Source organism: Pollachius pollachius (genome assembly GCF_949987615.1).
Source record: "Pollachius pollachius genome assembly, chromosome: 3".
NCBI classification, from domain to species: domain Eukaryota; kingdom Metazoa; phylum Chordata; class Actinopteri; order Gadiformes; family Gadidae; genus Pollachius; species Pollachius pollachius.
In genome coordinates, this window is record NC_136936.1 from 47,494,689 (window position 1) to 47,512,641 (window position 17,953).

At 45.9% G+C, this 17,953-nt stretch overlaps 1 protein-coding gene across 1 annotated transcript in view; it reads left to right on the top strand.

Moving 5' to 3' along the window:
* The window catches only part of stxbp5l (syntaxin binding protein 5L), a gene marked incomplete at both ends in the record, with an annotated part of 119,606 nt that overhangs the window by 55,318 nt on the left and 46,335 nt on the right, over positions 1-17,953 (top strand). The window contains 3 exons of the mRNA XM_079733322.1: positions 2,813-2,913; positions 7,875-8,009; positions 15,444-15,507. Of these exons, the coding sequence (XP_079589448.1) occupies positions 2,813-2,913; positions 7,875-8,009; positions 15,444-15,507 (300 nt within the window). The remainder of the gene's footprint in view (positions 1-2,812; positions 2,914-7,874; positions 8,010-15,443; positions 15,508-17,953) is intronic.

Consider the following 17,953-nt stretch of genomic DNA (forward strand, 5'->3'; position numbering starts at 1 on the left):
ACATTCACAATGCTTTCCCTTTTTATTCCAAGTAATTATTTGGTGACAGGTATTCCAGTTCATAAAATAATGGCCTTTTGTTTTTCTATGCTTTTCTATGTTTTTCTAGCAATACAGTTACTGTGACTGCAAGGACACAGCTGGCAGCTGTGCAACTTGTTTACTCAAGCAACTTGTTTACTCAAGTCTGAATGACTTATCTCTCTCCTTTACATTGCATGTCTTCAATATTTCAGATCATTAAATTGTGTCTAACCTTAGATGGTCTAATTGCAGACTTCGTCCATTTGTAATGGCAATAGTTCTAAACACACCATGCGCATCAACCACTGAAACTTCAGCAAACATGGCAGGAACCACCATTTCACCATGTTGATTCATACTGATCATTCCTACTGCTTTACAGTACCCTCGTCATGTTTTATTAAGTCTCATAACGTTTTACAAAGTTCAGCACAGTACATTTATGTTTGAAATGTTCATGCCCATTTATGATTGGTCAATTCCCAATCCACTTTCATGTCACACAGTTTGATTCACAGTTTTATTTTGTTAGCTTGACAAATGGTCTTTGCAATATTTAATCATTAATCAATGATAGAAAGGTCAGCCTGATATCTCAGCGTCCTGAGTGAGAGAGCCGATGACTTAAGACTGTAATTTCTCTCTTTGTACCGAAAAGACACAAGGCAACAAAGACAATAGACTCGAAGATACATTTTTAAGAACTACAGAAGACAAGAATATTAAACATATTAAAACACACACACACACACATACACACACACATACACACACACACACACACACACGCACGCACACACACACACACACACACACACACACACACACACACACACACACACACACACACACACACATGCGTAGCCTCCAGGGGTGACAAACATAATGAAAACAAAGGAGGAGTATTGGTAAGCAGGAGAAATTATATTTGTCATAGAACACTAATGGCTTTGCTGAGATCTAGGGGCCCACTTAACATCACATTCAACAGAGTCCTCCTGTGATTAAGGTTGTAATCCACAACTAATTCTCCCGTGGGGCGGCCAACACACTGCGGTGCTGCTCTGGAAAACTCACCGTTAGTTTGCTAATTATAACCCCTGTCAGAACCCAGGGCCTGGCTAGCACCTGCCGCTGGTTCCGATTTGCCGCCTGTGTCTCCAGCGTTAGACGACAGCACCCAAACGGCATCGGCTTACGTTATTCCCTTTTATTTTCCACAAAAGTTAAGCCTTCAATACAAAACCATTTCCAAACGAAATGTGGCCTGCTGTGCTAATGGCGAGAACGAACTGGGGCCTCTGAGTACATTTATAACAAAGTGTCTACGCGATCCATGTTAGGCATCCACTCCGAAGGGACTCAAAGGCCCATTTAATTTCCTGATATGCAGACAGTCGGGTAAGAAGGCAGTGCTCGCGTTCTGTTGAGTCACGGTACCGTCAAGTCAGACGTCATTGTTTGACAGGCAACGGGGGGCCCAGATAAGTGAATTAGCGGGCCCTCTAAGTCTGAGTGACAGCCCATTCCTCTTCCTCTCAATGTTGACGCATGCATTTTTTTTGTGGGGGGACCGTGGCCGGAGACATTGATAATATTGCTGATACCATCGAGTAGGGGACGGGCTGTTGAATTAAACATGACTCAATTGCCAATTCTGTCCTCACCACGCTCCAATAACTGATGACGCAAACACTCTGTGTGTCTCTTGGGACGGCATTTCTCTGCCGTGTGTCAATACACACAGCTGCCCACACACACACACACTCGCACACTCACACACACACACACACACACAATCTCACACACACACACACACACACACGCACAATCTCACGCCCACATACACTCTGCACATATCCCTTGCAACCAGTGGTAGGGGTGCTAATTAGATTTATCAGCCTATCTGCAGATATCGCACCAACCTTTGCTGTGTGTGTGTGAGATTGTGTGAGTGTGTGTAAGTGCGCGCCTTTGTGTGTGCGACTGCAACAGACAACAGAGCCCTCACTCCTAACAGCAACACGTTCCGCTCACCCTTCTAATAAAAACAAACGGATGGAAGAGGCACCCATCTCTCTTCCCGTCTGTCGCCCTCTGCGGGCTGTAGGCGTGGCTCTTCCGGCCCATTTGCAGATCTCGCCATTCAAACGTCATTAATGCTTATTACCAGTCCTCTGGGTGGCGGCGTCCAAGCTGTGCTGATCGCTCAGTATTGATCAGTGACAGTTTCCCACTGTCTCCCCTCCATGAACTCCCCGCTTTAAATCCTGTACTCTGCAACGATGGCGTCGGGGTGTCGCAGCAAAAGTCCTATCGATTTTTTTATCCGTGCGAGAGAGAGTCGGGATGATCCGATTATCATATTCTTGGGGGTTTATGCGGTGCTACACTGTTTTATATTAGTGCTGGAGGGGGGAGCACCATCTGTTTGATGAATATGTGAATATAATGGGCAGTATTAACAAACGGTTTTGCATTATGAACAGGAAAGAGGCGGAAGACGAGCAATTAGGTTCGACAATTAGGGAGAACATCAGCGGCGCGGCACTCAGTGGCTCAGCGGATGAGAGGGAAACGTTCGAACGCTCTGAAACAGAAAGGCATTAGGACGTCACGAGGTGACACACACAATCTACGATTGTGTTGCAGAGCCCCCCCAGTGCTCCCAGTATTTCTTTCTTTTCGACTGGGAAACAAAAACAAAAAAAAAATGAAAATAACAAAACTCCAAAAACCCAGTTCTTCTCCGTGTCTTAACTTCTTTGTTTGTTTCCTCGGCCTGCAGGGGGCGCTGGTCACGGCGTGCGCCGACGACACGCTACACCTGTGGAACCTGCGGCAAAGACGACCCGCCATCCTGCACTCGCTCAAGTTCAACAGGGAGAGGTGAGCCCCGGTTCCACGTTTGTGTGTGTGTGTGGGTGTGTGTGTGTGTGTGTGTGTGTGTGTGTGTGTGTGTGTGTGTGTGTGTGTGTGTGTGTGTGTGTGTGTGTGCGTGCGTGTGTGGTGATAGAGCTTGTCATGGTGAACATAAAGCCCACTTGTGTACAAACCTTCGCTGACATATTCATATATACACTGTTCATATAGACCTCTTACCTCTATCACGATCACTATCACCTATTGGGCCAAATGCGTTCTCCTCTTTCCCCCGATCCCTTCATTGTGTCGTTCCAGTAGCACTGGTGTTATTTTAACTGAAATACATTGTGTCTGTCTCTATTGTAGAAGCAAATATAGTTAGTATCACAGAACTGAAGCTGCATGGCCCCAGTAACTTTATGCATTGTTTTTCCAAAGTTTGGTTCATTCAAATGTTTTGTGGATTAATTTGCTGACCAAAAGATAGTCAAATATCGTGGGCGAAGGGAAATGGATGCCAAAGATGCGACCAGTAGTTGTTGGGAGGAGGGGGGGGGGGGGGGGGGGGGGGGCAACAGAAGTTGATCTGTCCTGGGAGTTATTCTCCTGACACAGCTTTCAGGCGAAACCTCAGGGTTTGAAGACCAAAATAGAGTCAGACGGAAATGACAACACGCCACTTGCGACACAATGAGGTGAAAGGAACGATTTTTCCAAACACTATCACACGTGCGTGTTTAGAAAAATCGTTCCCTTCACCTCGTCGGCAAGTGTCTGTTTCGATCATCGTTCGGCGGACCAGATCAAATAAAGATGCAAAAAAGAGAAAACAGTGGGGTTCAGGAAATAAATGTCTTAAAGTCCTCCCATGGATTTTGCACACATCCCTGACCCAGTCGCCCCCCCCCCAAACTTCCAATGGGCTCCATAATTGCCTGGAGTGAGAAGGCGACGCTGTCAAAATGGATCCCCCCCCCCCTCCGCTGCGGGGAGCTGAATTAAAGCGCTGTGGAGGCGGGCAGCAGGACCGTCGTGAGTCATCGCTCAGAGGGCAGGGGGCGCCCCAGTGGTTAGTGCCGGGTACGGCCGCTGGCCTCCTAGCATTAGCACGCTAACACCCTGACACTCTCCGGGGAAATGTGCATGAGTCAGTGGACGCGCCATCGATAATGGCCCTGCCAGGGACCTGTCAGGGGCCATCTGCTGCCAGCCATCCACTCTGCTTTTCCTTCTTTTCCTTCTTTTCTTTCTTTTCCTTTGATAGCCCTTTCTTTCTTCTTGGTGGAGGGTGGAACATATCACAGGCGAATATGTTCCAGTCTTAAGCGACCTTCATCTCTACCCTGCATTTAAGAAGTCAGAGTATAATGTCAAAACGATGTGTCCTACGTGGGTATTATGTGTTTAAGATAACACTGAACTACGCTTTCTGCAGTCGCAACAAAAAACATAATAAACTCTTGCCGGATTTCCCGCCTCTCCAGCTCTCACTCACGTTTCAAGCGGTTCTCTTCCTGCAAATCTCAACTCCCGTGTGGTGCTAATTCCCTTTTCGAGGACGCACCTAGACAGGGTGCTATCACCCCTTAGGGTGTTGCACCTGAACCCGGGCTGCAACCCGAGCCTGAGAGGCTCTGGTTCAATACTGGAGCAATTCCCAAAGTTGTTGTCCGAAGGAGTCACTTAGAACCAACATGATGGGAAAGCAGGATGAATAATCCCCAAGTTATACATTTAGACATTTACATTTAGGGCATTTAGCAGACGCTTTTATCCAAAGCGACTTACAATAAGTGCATTTGTTACAATAAGTACATTTTTCTCATAAGAAGTGATTCCCCGTGTAAAGCAACGATAGCAGCTACTGTAGATGCTACACAATTAAGTACCTTGAATAAGGTCAATGTACAAGTGCCAGGACGTACAGTTATCCTTGAAGAGCTTTGACATTAATCCAATTCCATGTGGGAGAATCTTCTTTTGCCCACCCTGAGTGTTCCCATGACGACGGTGTACATCAAAATTAATGGATTTAACTCCAGGTTCTTGTGTTGGATGGGAAGGTCACGGTCAGTGTGGTGCATGACATTACAATCGTCTATACAGCAACATCAGTCGCTTTATAGGTTTGCAGGCTGGTTGCCCATTGCATCCTTCTGCCTCTGACTGATCCATTTGAGGGTTTTTTTTATCTCTGGTCTTATAGTCCAGCTTTGGCGTATGACTATGAGCAAATATATAGATAAAACCATTAATGCATATATTTAACGCTCGCTGGGAAATAAACATATTCATAGGTAATAAATTAATTTTCCACTGCGAAGCCGGACGGGTAAGTGGGTTGAAAGAGCGAGGGAATGAGACGTAGCTCAGCGGTTCAGCTCTCAGGCTCGACCCTGGCTCTCCACAAAGTGCCCTACGAGGTTAGCATACTAGTGTGCTTGGTCCCACCGCCACTCTCCACTGATTATCACATGCAAAAGCCATGGAGCTGAGGAGAGAGTGGATTTCTAAAATAAAACGGCTCAATTGGTGTTCCATTGAATCTTCTATCACTCTATTCCAAAAATCGAAACAAACCCCGAACATGCAATATGAGTGCGCCCCGTGTAACAATGTACGAAATGCAATAAAAAAGCGTGTGTGATGCTAAGCCGAGACAAGAACCTCCCTGGTAGCTAGACATACAACTGCCCTGTCCTGTCTTCTGGCTGGGCCTCCCAAATCCTTTTTGAATTGATCTGCTGTGTCGTTTATCTCCTGTATAATAATCCTGTCTCCCTCGCTGGGCGGCTGGAGGCAGGGGGGGACTGTTCCCCCTCCTCCCCGCATGGTAATCACCATTGACAGGAGTGAATTACGTAGCCTGTGTTGATCTCTACTCCCCCCCCCCCCGCGAAAGTGATTACAAACAGGACGACGGAGGCTTACGCCGCCACCCAGGGCGGGCTCCAGGACGGGTCACATCAGGGGCCAAGGAAATATACAGACTAGCTGGAGGAAAAGCCCTGTTTGAGCTAGCCAACTAGCGGTGTATGAAAAACACCTTCTGGCGCACTTCTGGTAGAGGCTTTTTTTTTCATTGAGGGATGGGCTGTATTGCTCAGGCTGCAATCAGATTTGGCGGGCGGGGGCGTTAGGTTAGAACTTCTGAGTGATGTCGCCTGGTGATCCGAAACTGCCAGTAACAGCTTTGGAAACTTGGTGCATTACGGTTGAGATTTGGACCGGAATCAAGTCATCACTTTGCCACTTTGAACTCATCCTTTTTACTATTCATCTTATTCAGATGACCTGTACAATATGCCTGTAATATACCTGAGACAATTAATTTAGCTTCAGCTAAAAATATATATTTATTTTATTTTTGTGTTCTGCTATTGGTTAGATCCACAGTTTATCTATATTTACAATAATTATATTTAAAAAGGATTTTTTGTTTATATTGCTTGTTCTATTCCATTTACTTTGATTTTTCCGGCTTTAACCGAGCAACTGTTACAAGCAATGTCCTCCGGGATCCATAAAGTAATCTGTACCTGTATCACTACTATGTAACCCACTATACCACTCATCATCTAACTTAAGTTGTGTTAGAGTTTGGTTTTCAATAACAGTTTTCATGCATGATGCATGTTATACACATATTGCCAATAGACTCAAACACATACAATGACTATTCCTCACAACTAATACTGCTGGATGGTAAGTTAACCATTTACCATTTAATTCAATTCAATTCAATTGTATTTTTCTAGCCCTTAATCAAAGGTATGGTCTCAAAGGGCTTGACCGGCCATATATCTACATATATACAAGCTAATCATTTAGTTAATAAATTATCTATAAATAGTGTCTATGATGATGGGATGCTTTCCGCTTAACTGTAAAGGGGGTCTGAAAAATGCAGTCGCAGTCACCACAACACCCTTAAACAGTAGGAGAAATATATTAGAAGAATTAGAAACATGTAGACAGCTGCTCAATCAGTGACTACACAAACATGCATCGGTGCAATCAGAAACATTCACATAGTCAGACACAGACGCTGACACACATCCACGCATTCAGCATCAGTCCTGGCAACAGCAGCTGGTTTTCAACCGGCCTTGCTTTGAATATCTGGGCAGAGTCAGCCTCCATAATTAAAGGTGGCAGGCTGTTCCAGAGATAGGGGCGCTCGATAAGCGGACACTCTGTTTCCTGCTGATTTCTTCTAATCCTTGGTATTGAAAGAAGTTTCAGTTTCTATAGTTGCTAACTATTTAATATTTAACAAACCCAGAAGATGGATGCAACATTGCACAATAATCTCATGTTGGAAGACCACACTTTCTAGAGTGCTATCTATTCTCGAAGCTTTGTGGTATTTATTTCTTAATTGCTTCTGAATTCAGCCAGGACAGCGCAGCGAAACCTGGCAGTCAGAAATGTATTTTTCTAGCGAGGAGCCCAAGAGAGCATCTGCTTTGTATTTTTAACAAGACAGAATATTACAGTCAAACAATGTGACCAATTAGACGACAATTAGTCCTTAATCACCATCATTAAAAAAGAAACTGTATAATCATGAATTATTATGGAAATGAGTGATCAGCATGCTGAAAGCAGAGAGCAGGGAATTATTTTTGTGTACGTTTTTTCGATTAGTTGAAAACACTAATTAGAGCAGCATGTGCATTCCACATAAACATGTATGCAATTGCATGCTGGAGACAGTTCGGTGATGTTTACACATAACAGCATAATAATATTATGAGCCAAAGGTAAAGTGGTTGAACACTGTGTGGGTTGTGTGAATGTGTTTGTATCTTTGAGGGTGACTCTATGCATTCAAAGATGATTTGCTTTCGCACACTCGTCCAGTATTGACAGGTATCATTGACATCATTTCTCGAGTAACCCTATACTGCACACTGTATATCAATGGCTGCACTGTATACGTTCAACAACCTGACCGTTTCCCGTCTCTCTTTCTCTGCCAGGATCACCTTCTGCCACCTTCCGTTCCAGAGCAAGTGGTTGTACGTGGGCACAGAGCGAGGCAACACGCACATCGTCAACATCGAGTCCTTTGTCTTGTCCGGCTACGTCATCATGTGGAACAAGGCCATCGAACTGTGAGTCAGCGTCGCAGCACACTACGCTACGCATTACACCGAGGAGGAGGAGGAAGAGGAAGTGGATGCTGATGATGATTTTGGAGGGGATGAGGAGTATGCAAATGATGCTGATGATGATGTTAGAGGGGTTGAGGAGTGTCAATGGATGATGATGATGAGGAGGTGGAGGAGGAGGAAGAAGAGGTGGTCCATGAGGAGGATGATGAGGAAGAGGAGGATGGTGAGGGTAAGGAAGAGAAGGAGAAGGACGAGGAATATGCAGATGATGAAGATGGTTTGGAAGATGAGGAGGAGTATGACGATGAAGAGGACGGCAATTACCATGATGAATCCAGACGTCAAAAGGCCTATGATTATGGTCATAATGGTTGATGATGGTACAAAGGGTCATGGATGATTGGAGTTCAGAGTTGTGGGTGCAATTGAAAAGCTTTCTAATGAGCTTGTGTCAGTTGCCCTACTGCTGTTTATACTTTTTTTAATGACTACGAAAGTGTGTGCGTGCGTTTGTTGGTTTGTGTAGATGTGTGTGCGTGGGTTTCTGAGCGCGTGTGTGTCAGTGTGAGTGTCTGGGTGTGTGTGCGTGTGTGGGTGGGTGTCTGCGTTTGTGTGACGGCTGTGTGAGCGTGTATGAGCGTGTGCGTCTGTGCGTGTGGGTGTGTGTGCGCACGTGTGTGCTTGTGTGTGGGCGTGTGCGCATGTGAGGCACGGGCATTCAATCATATCAACAGCACTTGACCCCGAAAGGACAACCGGCCTCCACCCCCTGCTCCTTTCCACCACTCCTGGTTGTTCTGAGACGCCGTCCCCTCACACGCCCTCCTTCCACCGTCACTCTTCACCCCACTCCTTGTTGTTCTACCCGTTGTTGTTCTACCCGTTGTTGTTCTACCCGTTGTTGTTCGAACCACGGCTACACCCGGGGGGGCCGGGCTGGGGCACGCGCTGCGGGCCCCGTTCCCACCGTCCCACCCTCCCACGGGCCGTGTCCCCGGTGTTAGCCTGCCAAGTGGCTTCCCCCAGCAGCCTGTCACTCAGCAGTCACTCAGCAGTCGTTCGCCAGTCGCTCACCAGTCATTTTCAGGCGTCTGCGGCGTTGCTTTCGTAAGCTAAGCCGGAGAGAGCGCTTAGGCGCGTGGGTGTGTGGGTGTGGATGGGTGTGGGGGTGAGTGAGGGAGTAATAGTGTGCGTTTGTGTTGGTGTGCGTGTATGTGGACCTGGGAGTGTGTGTGTCTACGCAGACCAGAGTGTGTGTGTGTGCACGTGTACGCACATGTTTGTGGAAGTGTGTATTTGTGTGTGCGGGTTAGAGTGGGCAGGCAGACCATCAGCCAATGAGGAACGAGGAAATGTAAGACCCAAAGGCCCCTTTGTTTTTCTCTCTTTTGGTTCTTTCCTCTCCGGGCGCGTCACATGATTGATAAGGACACGTGCGTCGCGGCCTGTTCATGCGCTGCACTGCACTTCTCCATCAGAGATGCACCGCAGTGAGTTCAGGCTGTCTGGGACTGAGTCATGGCTGATGAACAACACCATCAGGAAGGGCTTCCTGTTTGACTGGGGTCCCATGTTCTCTGCACATGAATAGGGATGAGGACCGGGTTCTCTTGTGGAACATAGATTTACGCACAGGGTGAAACACGCTTTCTTCCTGTCTTTCCAACAGAAAGAAAATGAAAATTAATGAGTGTGTGTGTGTGTGTGTGTGTGTGTGTGTGTGTGTGTGTGTGTGTGTGTGTGTGTGTGTGTGTGTGTGTGTGTGTGTGTGAATGTGTAAGCTTTTGTCAGTTGCCCCTACCGCTGTTTATACTTTTTTTAATGACTACAAAAGTGTGTGCGTGCGTTTGTGTGTCTGTGTGTGTTTGTGTGCCCTCATGAGTCCACTTCTGTATTTCCAAGTTTTGTTTTTCTCATTGAATATTGGTGCATGCAACATAGAAATAATAATAAATAATAACGTATTTACCAACATTTGAAAACTGCCTGAATGAAATTGAAAACTGAAATGATCAAAATACCCTGAAACTTATAACATGGATGCATAAAAAAGCTTTCCTACCATAGTTTGTGTGCGTGCTTGTGTGTGTGTGCGTGTGTGCGTGTGTGCCTGTGTGCTTGTGTGCGTGCATCTGTCTACCTGTGTGTCAAATGTCTGAATGAGTGAGTGCATGTGTCCCACGTCTTCAAGGTTTGTTTGGTGACTTTCTCTAATGGAGGCTTTTATTCAATAAGTGAGGGGAGCTGAGTCTGAAATGATGTGGGCTTCTGTATAAAAAGAACGATGGGTCCTTGTAGCGCCAATACAGGGCCCGCTGGAGCTGAAGTGGATTTGCACAGGAGTGCCTGCTTTGCATTTCAATTCAAACAGGCAGGGAAACAGAACACTCAGGGACCTAGCCTTGACAAGGAGCCGTCTGCGCCTGGAGACTCTGCGCGTGTGTACGCTGCCGCGAGCTACGTGACCAGCCAAGTTAGCCGGTCAATTTATTGCTACTGAAACAGCGATTTGAAGATTTACGACGATAATGTATAAAATGTGATATCCCTGAAGTGGTTTTAGCTTTACATTTTTCATAAAATCCATTAGTCCTGCTCCCCTCTCAACAACACACCGAACATATTAAAGATAATCGTGAGCCATATTCCAAACATATAATTGCTTATTAATTCAAAGCTATCTATAGTTTTCATTGCCTTATTTTCACTGCCTTACACGGCTAATGGCGTGTGCTCAATATAAATAGCCCTTTATCCCAGAGTCATGCTCGGGGTAGGTCGTTTTTGCGGTCATTTTGCCTTGGATAATCTGTGCCCTGCCCCTAATGACCAATACTGCGACATCATTGGTTATTTCAACTGAAGCATCAAATCTGGCTGCTGGTTCATCTGAAAGTGTCTGGAATACAGTAATAAAAAACAATCAAAGTAATAATTTCAGGACACAATGTAACATTTGTCTCTTGGTCTCTCTGTGTTATTCGTAACCTGCTACGTTTAACATTTACTGCCTTTTATTTAATTTATACGCTAATCAATCTTGCAGCCTCCACTTTAAATCCGCCATTAGAGTGTATTGTTTACACTTTGGCCCTAGAAACTGTTGCAGGCTGTGATTTCACCTGAATCCAAACAAACCAACATGTTCCCATCGCAAAGCATCCTCTCCATCTGCGGAGCTAGACTCAATCAACATCTAGGTAGACACCACCTGCTGCCTCGGCTTTGACAAGCTAGTTTAATGCGTTCATGAAAATATACTGACGCCAACATCAGAGGGCAGTACCTAAAAAGTAAACAAAAAACATTATATTCCAGACTTCAAATACTATTAAATTGAGATGGCAGTATCAGTGAGGTGCAGGTGAAGGTAAATACATTAATAATATTTCCACATCAAAAAGGAAACAGGATTTAGCATTCAGTATGAAAGTGTTTGTCTGAGTTGACTTTATTTGTAGCCAAATAAAGTCACCTCTCTCTCTCTCCCTCTCTCTCTTTGTCTCTCTCTCTCTCTCTCTCTCTTTCTTTCTCTCTCTCTGTCTTTGTCTCTCTCTTTCTCTCTCTCTGTCTTTGTCTCTCTCTCTCTCCGTCTTTCTCTTTCTCTCTCTCTTTCTTTCTCTCTCTCTGTCTTTGTCTCTCTCTCTCTCTCTCTTTCTCTCTCTCTGTCTTTGTCTCTCTCTCTCTCTCTTTCTCTCTATCTCTCTCTTTCTCTCTCTCTCTCTCTCTGTCTGGCTGTCTGTCTGTCTATCTGTCTGTCTGTCTGTCTGTCTGTCTGTCTGTCCGTCTCTCTTGCTCTCTCTATCTCTCTCTCTCTTTCTCTCTCTCTGTCTCTCTCTGTCTCTCTCCATCTGTCGTCCCTCTCTTTCTCTCTCTAGTCATAAATCCTCAGATCAAAAAAATACAAATAAAAATCTTCAATGCCACTTTAATCTGATATTATTGAAGCCCGAGTCTGAATGATACAAAGGTTATTGCCCATGAGTGAAAGAAAGACTTCATTGGCTCAGTCTCCCAGCTTGCTTCAAAGACACATATCTCTTCCTCCTCCCGGGTTCCTTAACAAACCAATTCATACTCTGTCTTCCTCCCTACTGTAGTACTTGGAAGTGTACATTTGCTCATAACATTCTTTGTTTGTTATTCCCCTGGTATATGCCCTGGCATCGATATTCCTCTGAACTTTACTACCCATAATCCCCCTGACTGCTTCCATCCCCCTTGACCATCCACACAGTAGATCACTGCCTGTTTCAGTGTAGTGTTACAACTCATTGAAGGCTACATGCTTGTACCAACCAGACCGCTTCCCTGAAGCAACCTGAAGAGCTCAACCTTAAGAGTTTGTTGAAAAGGTGCAGGAAGTAGAAACCCTTTACAGCAGTGGCACCAGTACTCGCCTTTCACCCATGAAAGGCAATTCAAACATAGACGGCAAGAGTCTTTAAGCAATGCAGTACACCGTAGCGCCGACTCTCCTCGGCTAGAACAGACGGTCAGATCAGGGCTGTAACGTAGCCAAATTGTTTTATACCTTCCGACCGTAATACAATTAGATTACAATGTAATATTCTTTACAGTCTATTTCCTTTGCAAAGAGACATATGCGAGATCCGGCATCCCATCTGCTTAATTAAAAATATAAAATAAAATATTTTATATAAAATGATGTAAAATCAAAACTAATTCTCACACCTTTCTGAACAGCAACAAATTGCTCTCGACTATCCGTTACCCCGCACTGGTCCCTCCGGGTGTCTAACGTAACGTTTCCTCGTCCTAATAATTAGCCCGTTCATTTTTCATTAAGCGCCGGCTGATCAGGTTAATGGCCGCACCCCAACGAGGACCACAGGCTCAGTGGGACGGAAGGACGAGCACATGCTGCCAATAACGGCCCTGTGTGTGTGTGTGTGTGTGTTTGTGTGTGTGTGTGTTTGTGTGTGTGTGTGTGTCTGTGTGTGTGGGGGCCGGGTGTGTGTGTGTGTGTGTGTGTGTGTGTGTGTGTGTTGTGTCGGTGTGTGTGTGTCTGTCTGTCTGTCTGGTTGTGTGCTTGCATGTGAATGTGTGTGTATGGGTTTGTTTGTGTCTCTTAAAGGATGAACAGTAGACAGTAGAGTATCGGTTCCTATGGTGATTGATGAACAGGTTTTATGGCTGTAAAGCCAGCAGACAGGGGATGGCGATCATAAAATATGTGTGTGTGCAGCTGTGTTTGAAGCCATTTGTGCGTGTCTGTTTGTTTGTGTGTGTGTGTGTGTGTTTGTGTGTGTGTGTGTACTGTATATATGTTTTGTTGCAGAAAATGCATCTCAACAGTGCTTGCTTGTGTGTGTGTTTGTGCCCGCGATGCTGACCAGACCTTAACAACTAGTTCATTGGTACTCCCTGGGCTCACCTGTGGACCAGTGGACCTGTTTACAGCTGATCAAACCAACTGGCTGTTGGTGCCTGGAGCTAACAGGGAGCCCAGCGGTCCTTGCTGGCTGGCCGGCGATGGCTCGCTGACAGTCTGAAACATTAGTGGGGATTTGGTATGAAAGGCAGCCTGACGGCCCAGCCTCTTGCCCTGTACACTGGCTGGGCTGCCAGAGCAGTATAGATCTGAGGATCACACACACACATGCACACACGCCTGCACACGCACACACACACGCACACACACACACACACACACTCACTCACTCACTCAGTCAGTCACTCACTCACTCACTCACTCACTCACTCACTCACTCACGCACAAAGTGCTGCAGACGCATCTGCACACACACACATTTTACGATCATCCATCTCCGGTCAGCTGGCTTAACTGTCATAAAACCAGTTCGTCAATCGCCATAGTAACCATTCCCAATACCCTGCCGACTCTCCTCATCCTTTAAGATACACAGACACGCGCACACACAGACACACAGACACATAGACACACGCACATGCAAACAGACCTCTATCTCTTTAATCTGCTCTTCTTGGCTAGTCTTGTTGCCCTATGGGCGAGTGGTTGCCATGGTACCCTGTAAACCCCCTGATTGCCGGGAGTGTTTGTGTCTGTGTGTCCGCGTGTCTGAGTGTGCCAATATTGACGAGCATCAAGAAGCCTACATATTTTTGGGTTTTGAAATAGTTTTGTTTTACCTGGGTATATGCAGAATGAGACACACACACACACACACACACACACACACACACACACACACACACACACACACACACACACACACACACACACACACACACACACACGCACACACACACACACACGCGCGCGTGTGCGTGATGTTTTTTAATAATTAGCCTGCCAACAGCAGTTCAGACTTTGACCGGAACCATGCAGTCAATACCTTTTCCACGAACATCGCGCCTTTTGTGAATCCAGCGTTCTAACTCAGTAAAAGTCCACATAGATCAGCATTCAGGGCTCGTCCTGAACACCGACAACAAAGCCAACCCCCGCCTGCGCTTCTCCTATTCAGGGCGGTGTTGCTCGGGCTCAGAGCGTTCAAGGCATGAATCCCACTGGTGGAAGGAAAGTGCATTTGGGCTCACCTTTCTGAGTCAAGGAAAACTTTCCACACTGTCAATAAGGGTTCGCTAAGTGGTTGAGTTTTGAGTCATCCTCACCAACAAAAAGAAAGTGCTTTCGTTGTTAATAGAATCCTTTTTTTGTGGCTGATGAGTGCAAGCCCTCTTCCATTGAATGTCATTTTGTTATAACACATCTCCGGAGGTACAAAACATTTATTCATCTCATATTGCTGTGACCCTTGGCGAAACCTTGATATTTGAAGCTCTGAGCAAAATGTTTTAGTTTTTTTTTCAATGGCTGTTTCTGCCCAACTTTTAGGGGAGGATCCACAAGGGCATTTAGAAAGAGCATGTATGTAGCGTCTATTTTTTTTGTGTATGTAAGTTGTGTACATGATGCAGCAATAAATGTTGGCTTTACGTCCTCGTAGTTCCCTACTTGTGATAGCATTCTGTATGTTCAGCTCTCGTTTCATTTTGTATGTTTTAATTAGTGTATAATCACATGTAAATAATAATCCCAAACCCACCATGTTGCACTGCCATGTTTCTAAAGTAACACAGACACAGCTCTAGAGACGTGTTTTCAATTAACCAACATGATTGCTGTTTTACTTGTAAGCTATGACCTATAATGTTACAGACTAATAACTAAATACAATTTATAAATCTATTGGGCGGGGGGGGGGGGCTAGTATGCCACTCAAACCTTCACACTGCAGCTTTAATTTACGAAATTAATTGGATTAGCGACTGGTTTGTGATTCAGAACAGAATGTCTTTGATTGACATCTCTCTCTTTCTCGCTCTCTCTCTCTTTCTCTCTCTCTCTCTCCCTCTCCCCCCCCCTCTCTCTCTTTCTCGCTCTCTCTCTCTCTTTCTCTCTCTCTCTCTCTCTCTCTCTCCCAGATGTACTAAAACACACCCGGGGCCGGTGGTCCATCTGAGCGACAGCCCCAAGGACGAGGGAAAGGTGGGTTCGCCAGCCGAAAACCCATTTGTATTACTCCCCAACAACTGTCTGCCCTTCTGCTCACCCGCCCTTCTGCCTGACGTCACCCTGTATCGCCGTCGTAACCCCCCCCCCGTTTTATTTTCCTCACTCTCCCCCATTTTGCATCCATTATTTTCGGTCTTATCAGATACAATTCCCCTCTATTGTTCCGTTGGTTTCTGTGTAAGTGGTGCAGCCCCTCCTCTCCACTTCCACTCCACTGGAAGTGTGTGTGGTTATGTTTTGTGTGTGTGTGTATGTGTGATTGTGTGTGTGTGTGTGTTTGGTTTGTCATTGTGTTCGGGTGTGTCTCTGTTTCAGTTTTTGGTTGCGTGTGTCTGCGTTTGTCTGTATGTGTTCGGGTTTTTGGTTGTGTGTGAGTTTGCGTATGTAAGTGTGTGGGTTTGTGTGTGTGTATTGTATTTTTTTTGTCTGTGTATGTGTGTGTGTATTGTATGTTTTTGCATGTCTATGTATCGGTGTTTGTGTGTGTATATCTGTGTTTGGGTTATGCGTGTGTGTGTGTATTGTATGTTTTTGCATGTGTGTTTATCTGTGTTTTTGTGTGTTTGTGTTAGGGTGTGTGTCTGTGTGTGTGCTGGACGTGGCTCCCTCTAATCACCATGTCCCTGGCTGTCCTGTCCATCCCTGCCACTGGCCCCTGGCCCCTGGCCCCTGGCCCTCAGCACATTACATTCTCCACGGGGCGTGGAGGAAGTTGAAATGCGAAAGGCCCAATAGCAGTGGCTTGGTGTTTATAGGAGCAACCCATGCATGAGGACCTCCCTGCCTCTCCAAAGGAGTTCCTCTCTGGAAGCCACTGCAGTGACCTTGATGCCACACAATCTCCTTCAATAACAGCAATCTTGTGGCTTCCCTGTAGAGGGTCATGTGACTTACTTTTAACTTTGTGCATTTAAGTCGAGATTTGGACCAGGATCTATCCATCACACCGCTAAATTACTTTTTCATCTTTTTGTCCTTTAAAGAAGGGCTGCGGTGCGTAAGGATTTTTATAATTAGAATATTAGCCTCTTACATTTTTTATTCATTGAAGTGAAAACATTCAATTCCGCTCTGCGATATCCAGTTAGTAATTGCCGCATGCAATTGAATAAAAACAAAAAATTGAAAAAAAAACAACGTTTTAAATCACCATTCTATATTTTTGGAAGGGCTATAAAATATGGATGAAGCCGGCCTTTTGAAGTGGTGGAAATGCGCTTTGTGAACAGTGCCGCCTCTTCACGGCCCACAGCCTCCTTCCCACCCACGCTCTAGGGCCATGCGGCCCCCCGCACTAACACCGTGGACATCCACACGCTGCTGCTCTGGCTGGAGTAACCATTTGTTTCCTCGTTACTGGCCGATGGCCGCAGATCTCTGCTGATACTTCTGTTGCTCATGATGACAGCGGACTCACCCTCACGTAGATAAACAAACACGCTGCCTGCCCTCCAGTGGGGACCGTTTAAAGCATGCACGAATGAGCTCGCTGATTAACACGGGGAAGGTCGCCCTCCCTCGCCCCCTCCAACAGAGACAGGTTGTTCAAGGTCAGGCAGACGCCGCCACCAGACGAGGATCGTGGTGTGGATGTGTTCTGCGTCGGGTCTGGACGGTCAAGCGGAAAAACACACAAGTTTAAACTAAATGAGGCGAAGAAGTCATTGAGGCGTGCCCTGTGTTTGTTTACCGGTAGTGCACTAATCCATATAATTGTCAGTTATCTCTGTGCGTGTGTGTCTGTTGGTGCATGTCCGTGTGTGTGTTTGTGCGTATATGTGCTTGAGTGTGTGTGTGTGTGTTTGAAATGAGAGGGTGTGTGTTTGTGTGTGTGTGTGTTTGTGTGTGTGTGTGTGTGTGTGTGTGTGTGTGTGTGTTTGTGCGTGTCTCTCACCCACACACACAAACACACACATTAAAGCAGCGAGTGTGTGTGTTTATGCGTGTGCGTGAGATCCGTCTGGTCTCCTTAGGCCCACCTGCTCCAGGTTTCATATCTTGTGATCTGGGCTGTCACACTGCTTCTCTTCCTCTCCTAAGAAGGGGAGAGGAGAGCTGAAACCTCTCATCCCTCTCTCTCTATCTGTCCCTACCTAACTCTGTCTTTCTCTGTCCCTCCCTCTCTCTCTCTCTCTCTCTCTCTCTCTCTCTCTCTCTCTCTCTCTCTCTCTCTCTCTCTCTCTCTCTCTCTATCTCTCTCTCTCTATCTATCTCTCTCTCCATCTTTAAAGTAGCAGCATGTTCCTAAGATCCACCTCCACCTGTCCTGTGTCTCTTCTGAGCTGCCTGGGTGTGCGTGCCGCACAGCATGTCACACTCACTCCAAGCTTGTCACACTCCCATGATACATGAGCACTCCCTTCGTGTGTCTCACACTCCTATCATGCATGAGCAATCCCTTGATGCATGAGCACTCCCA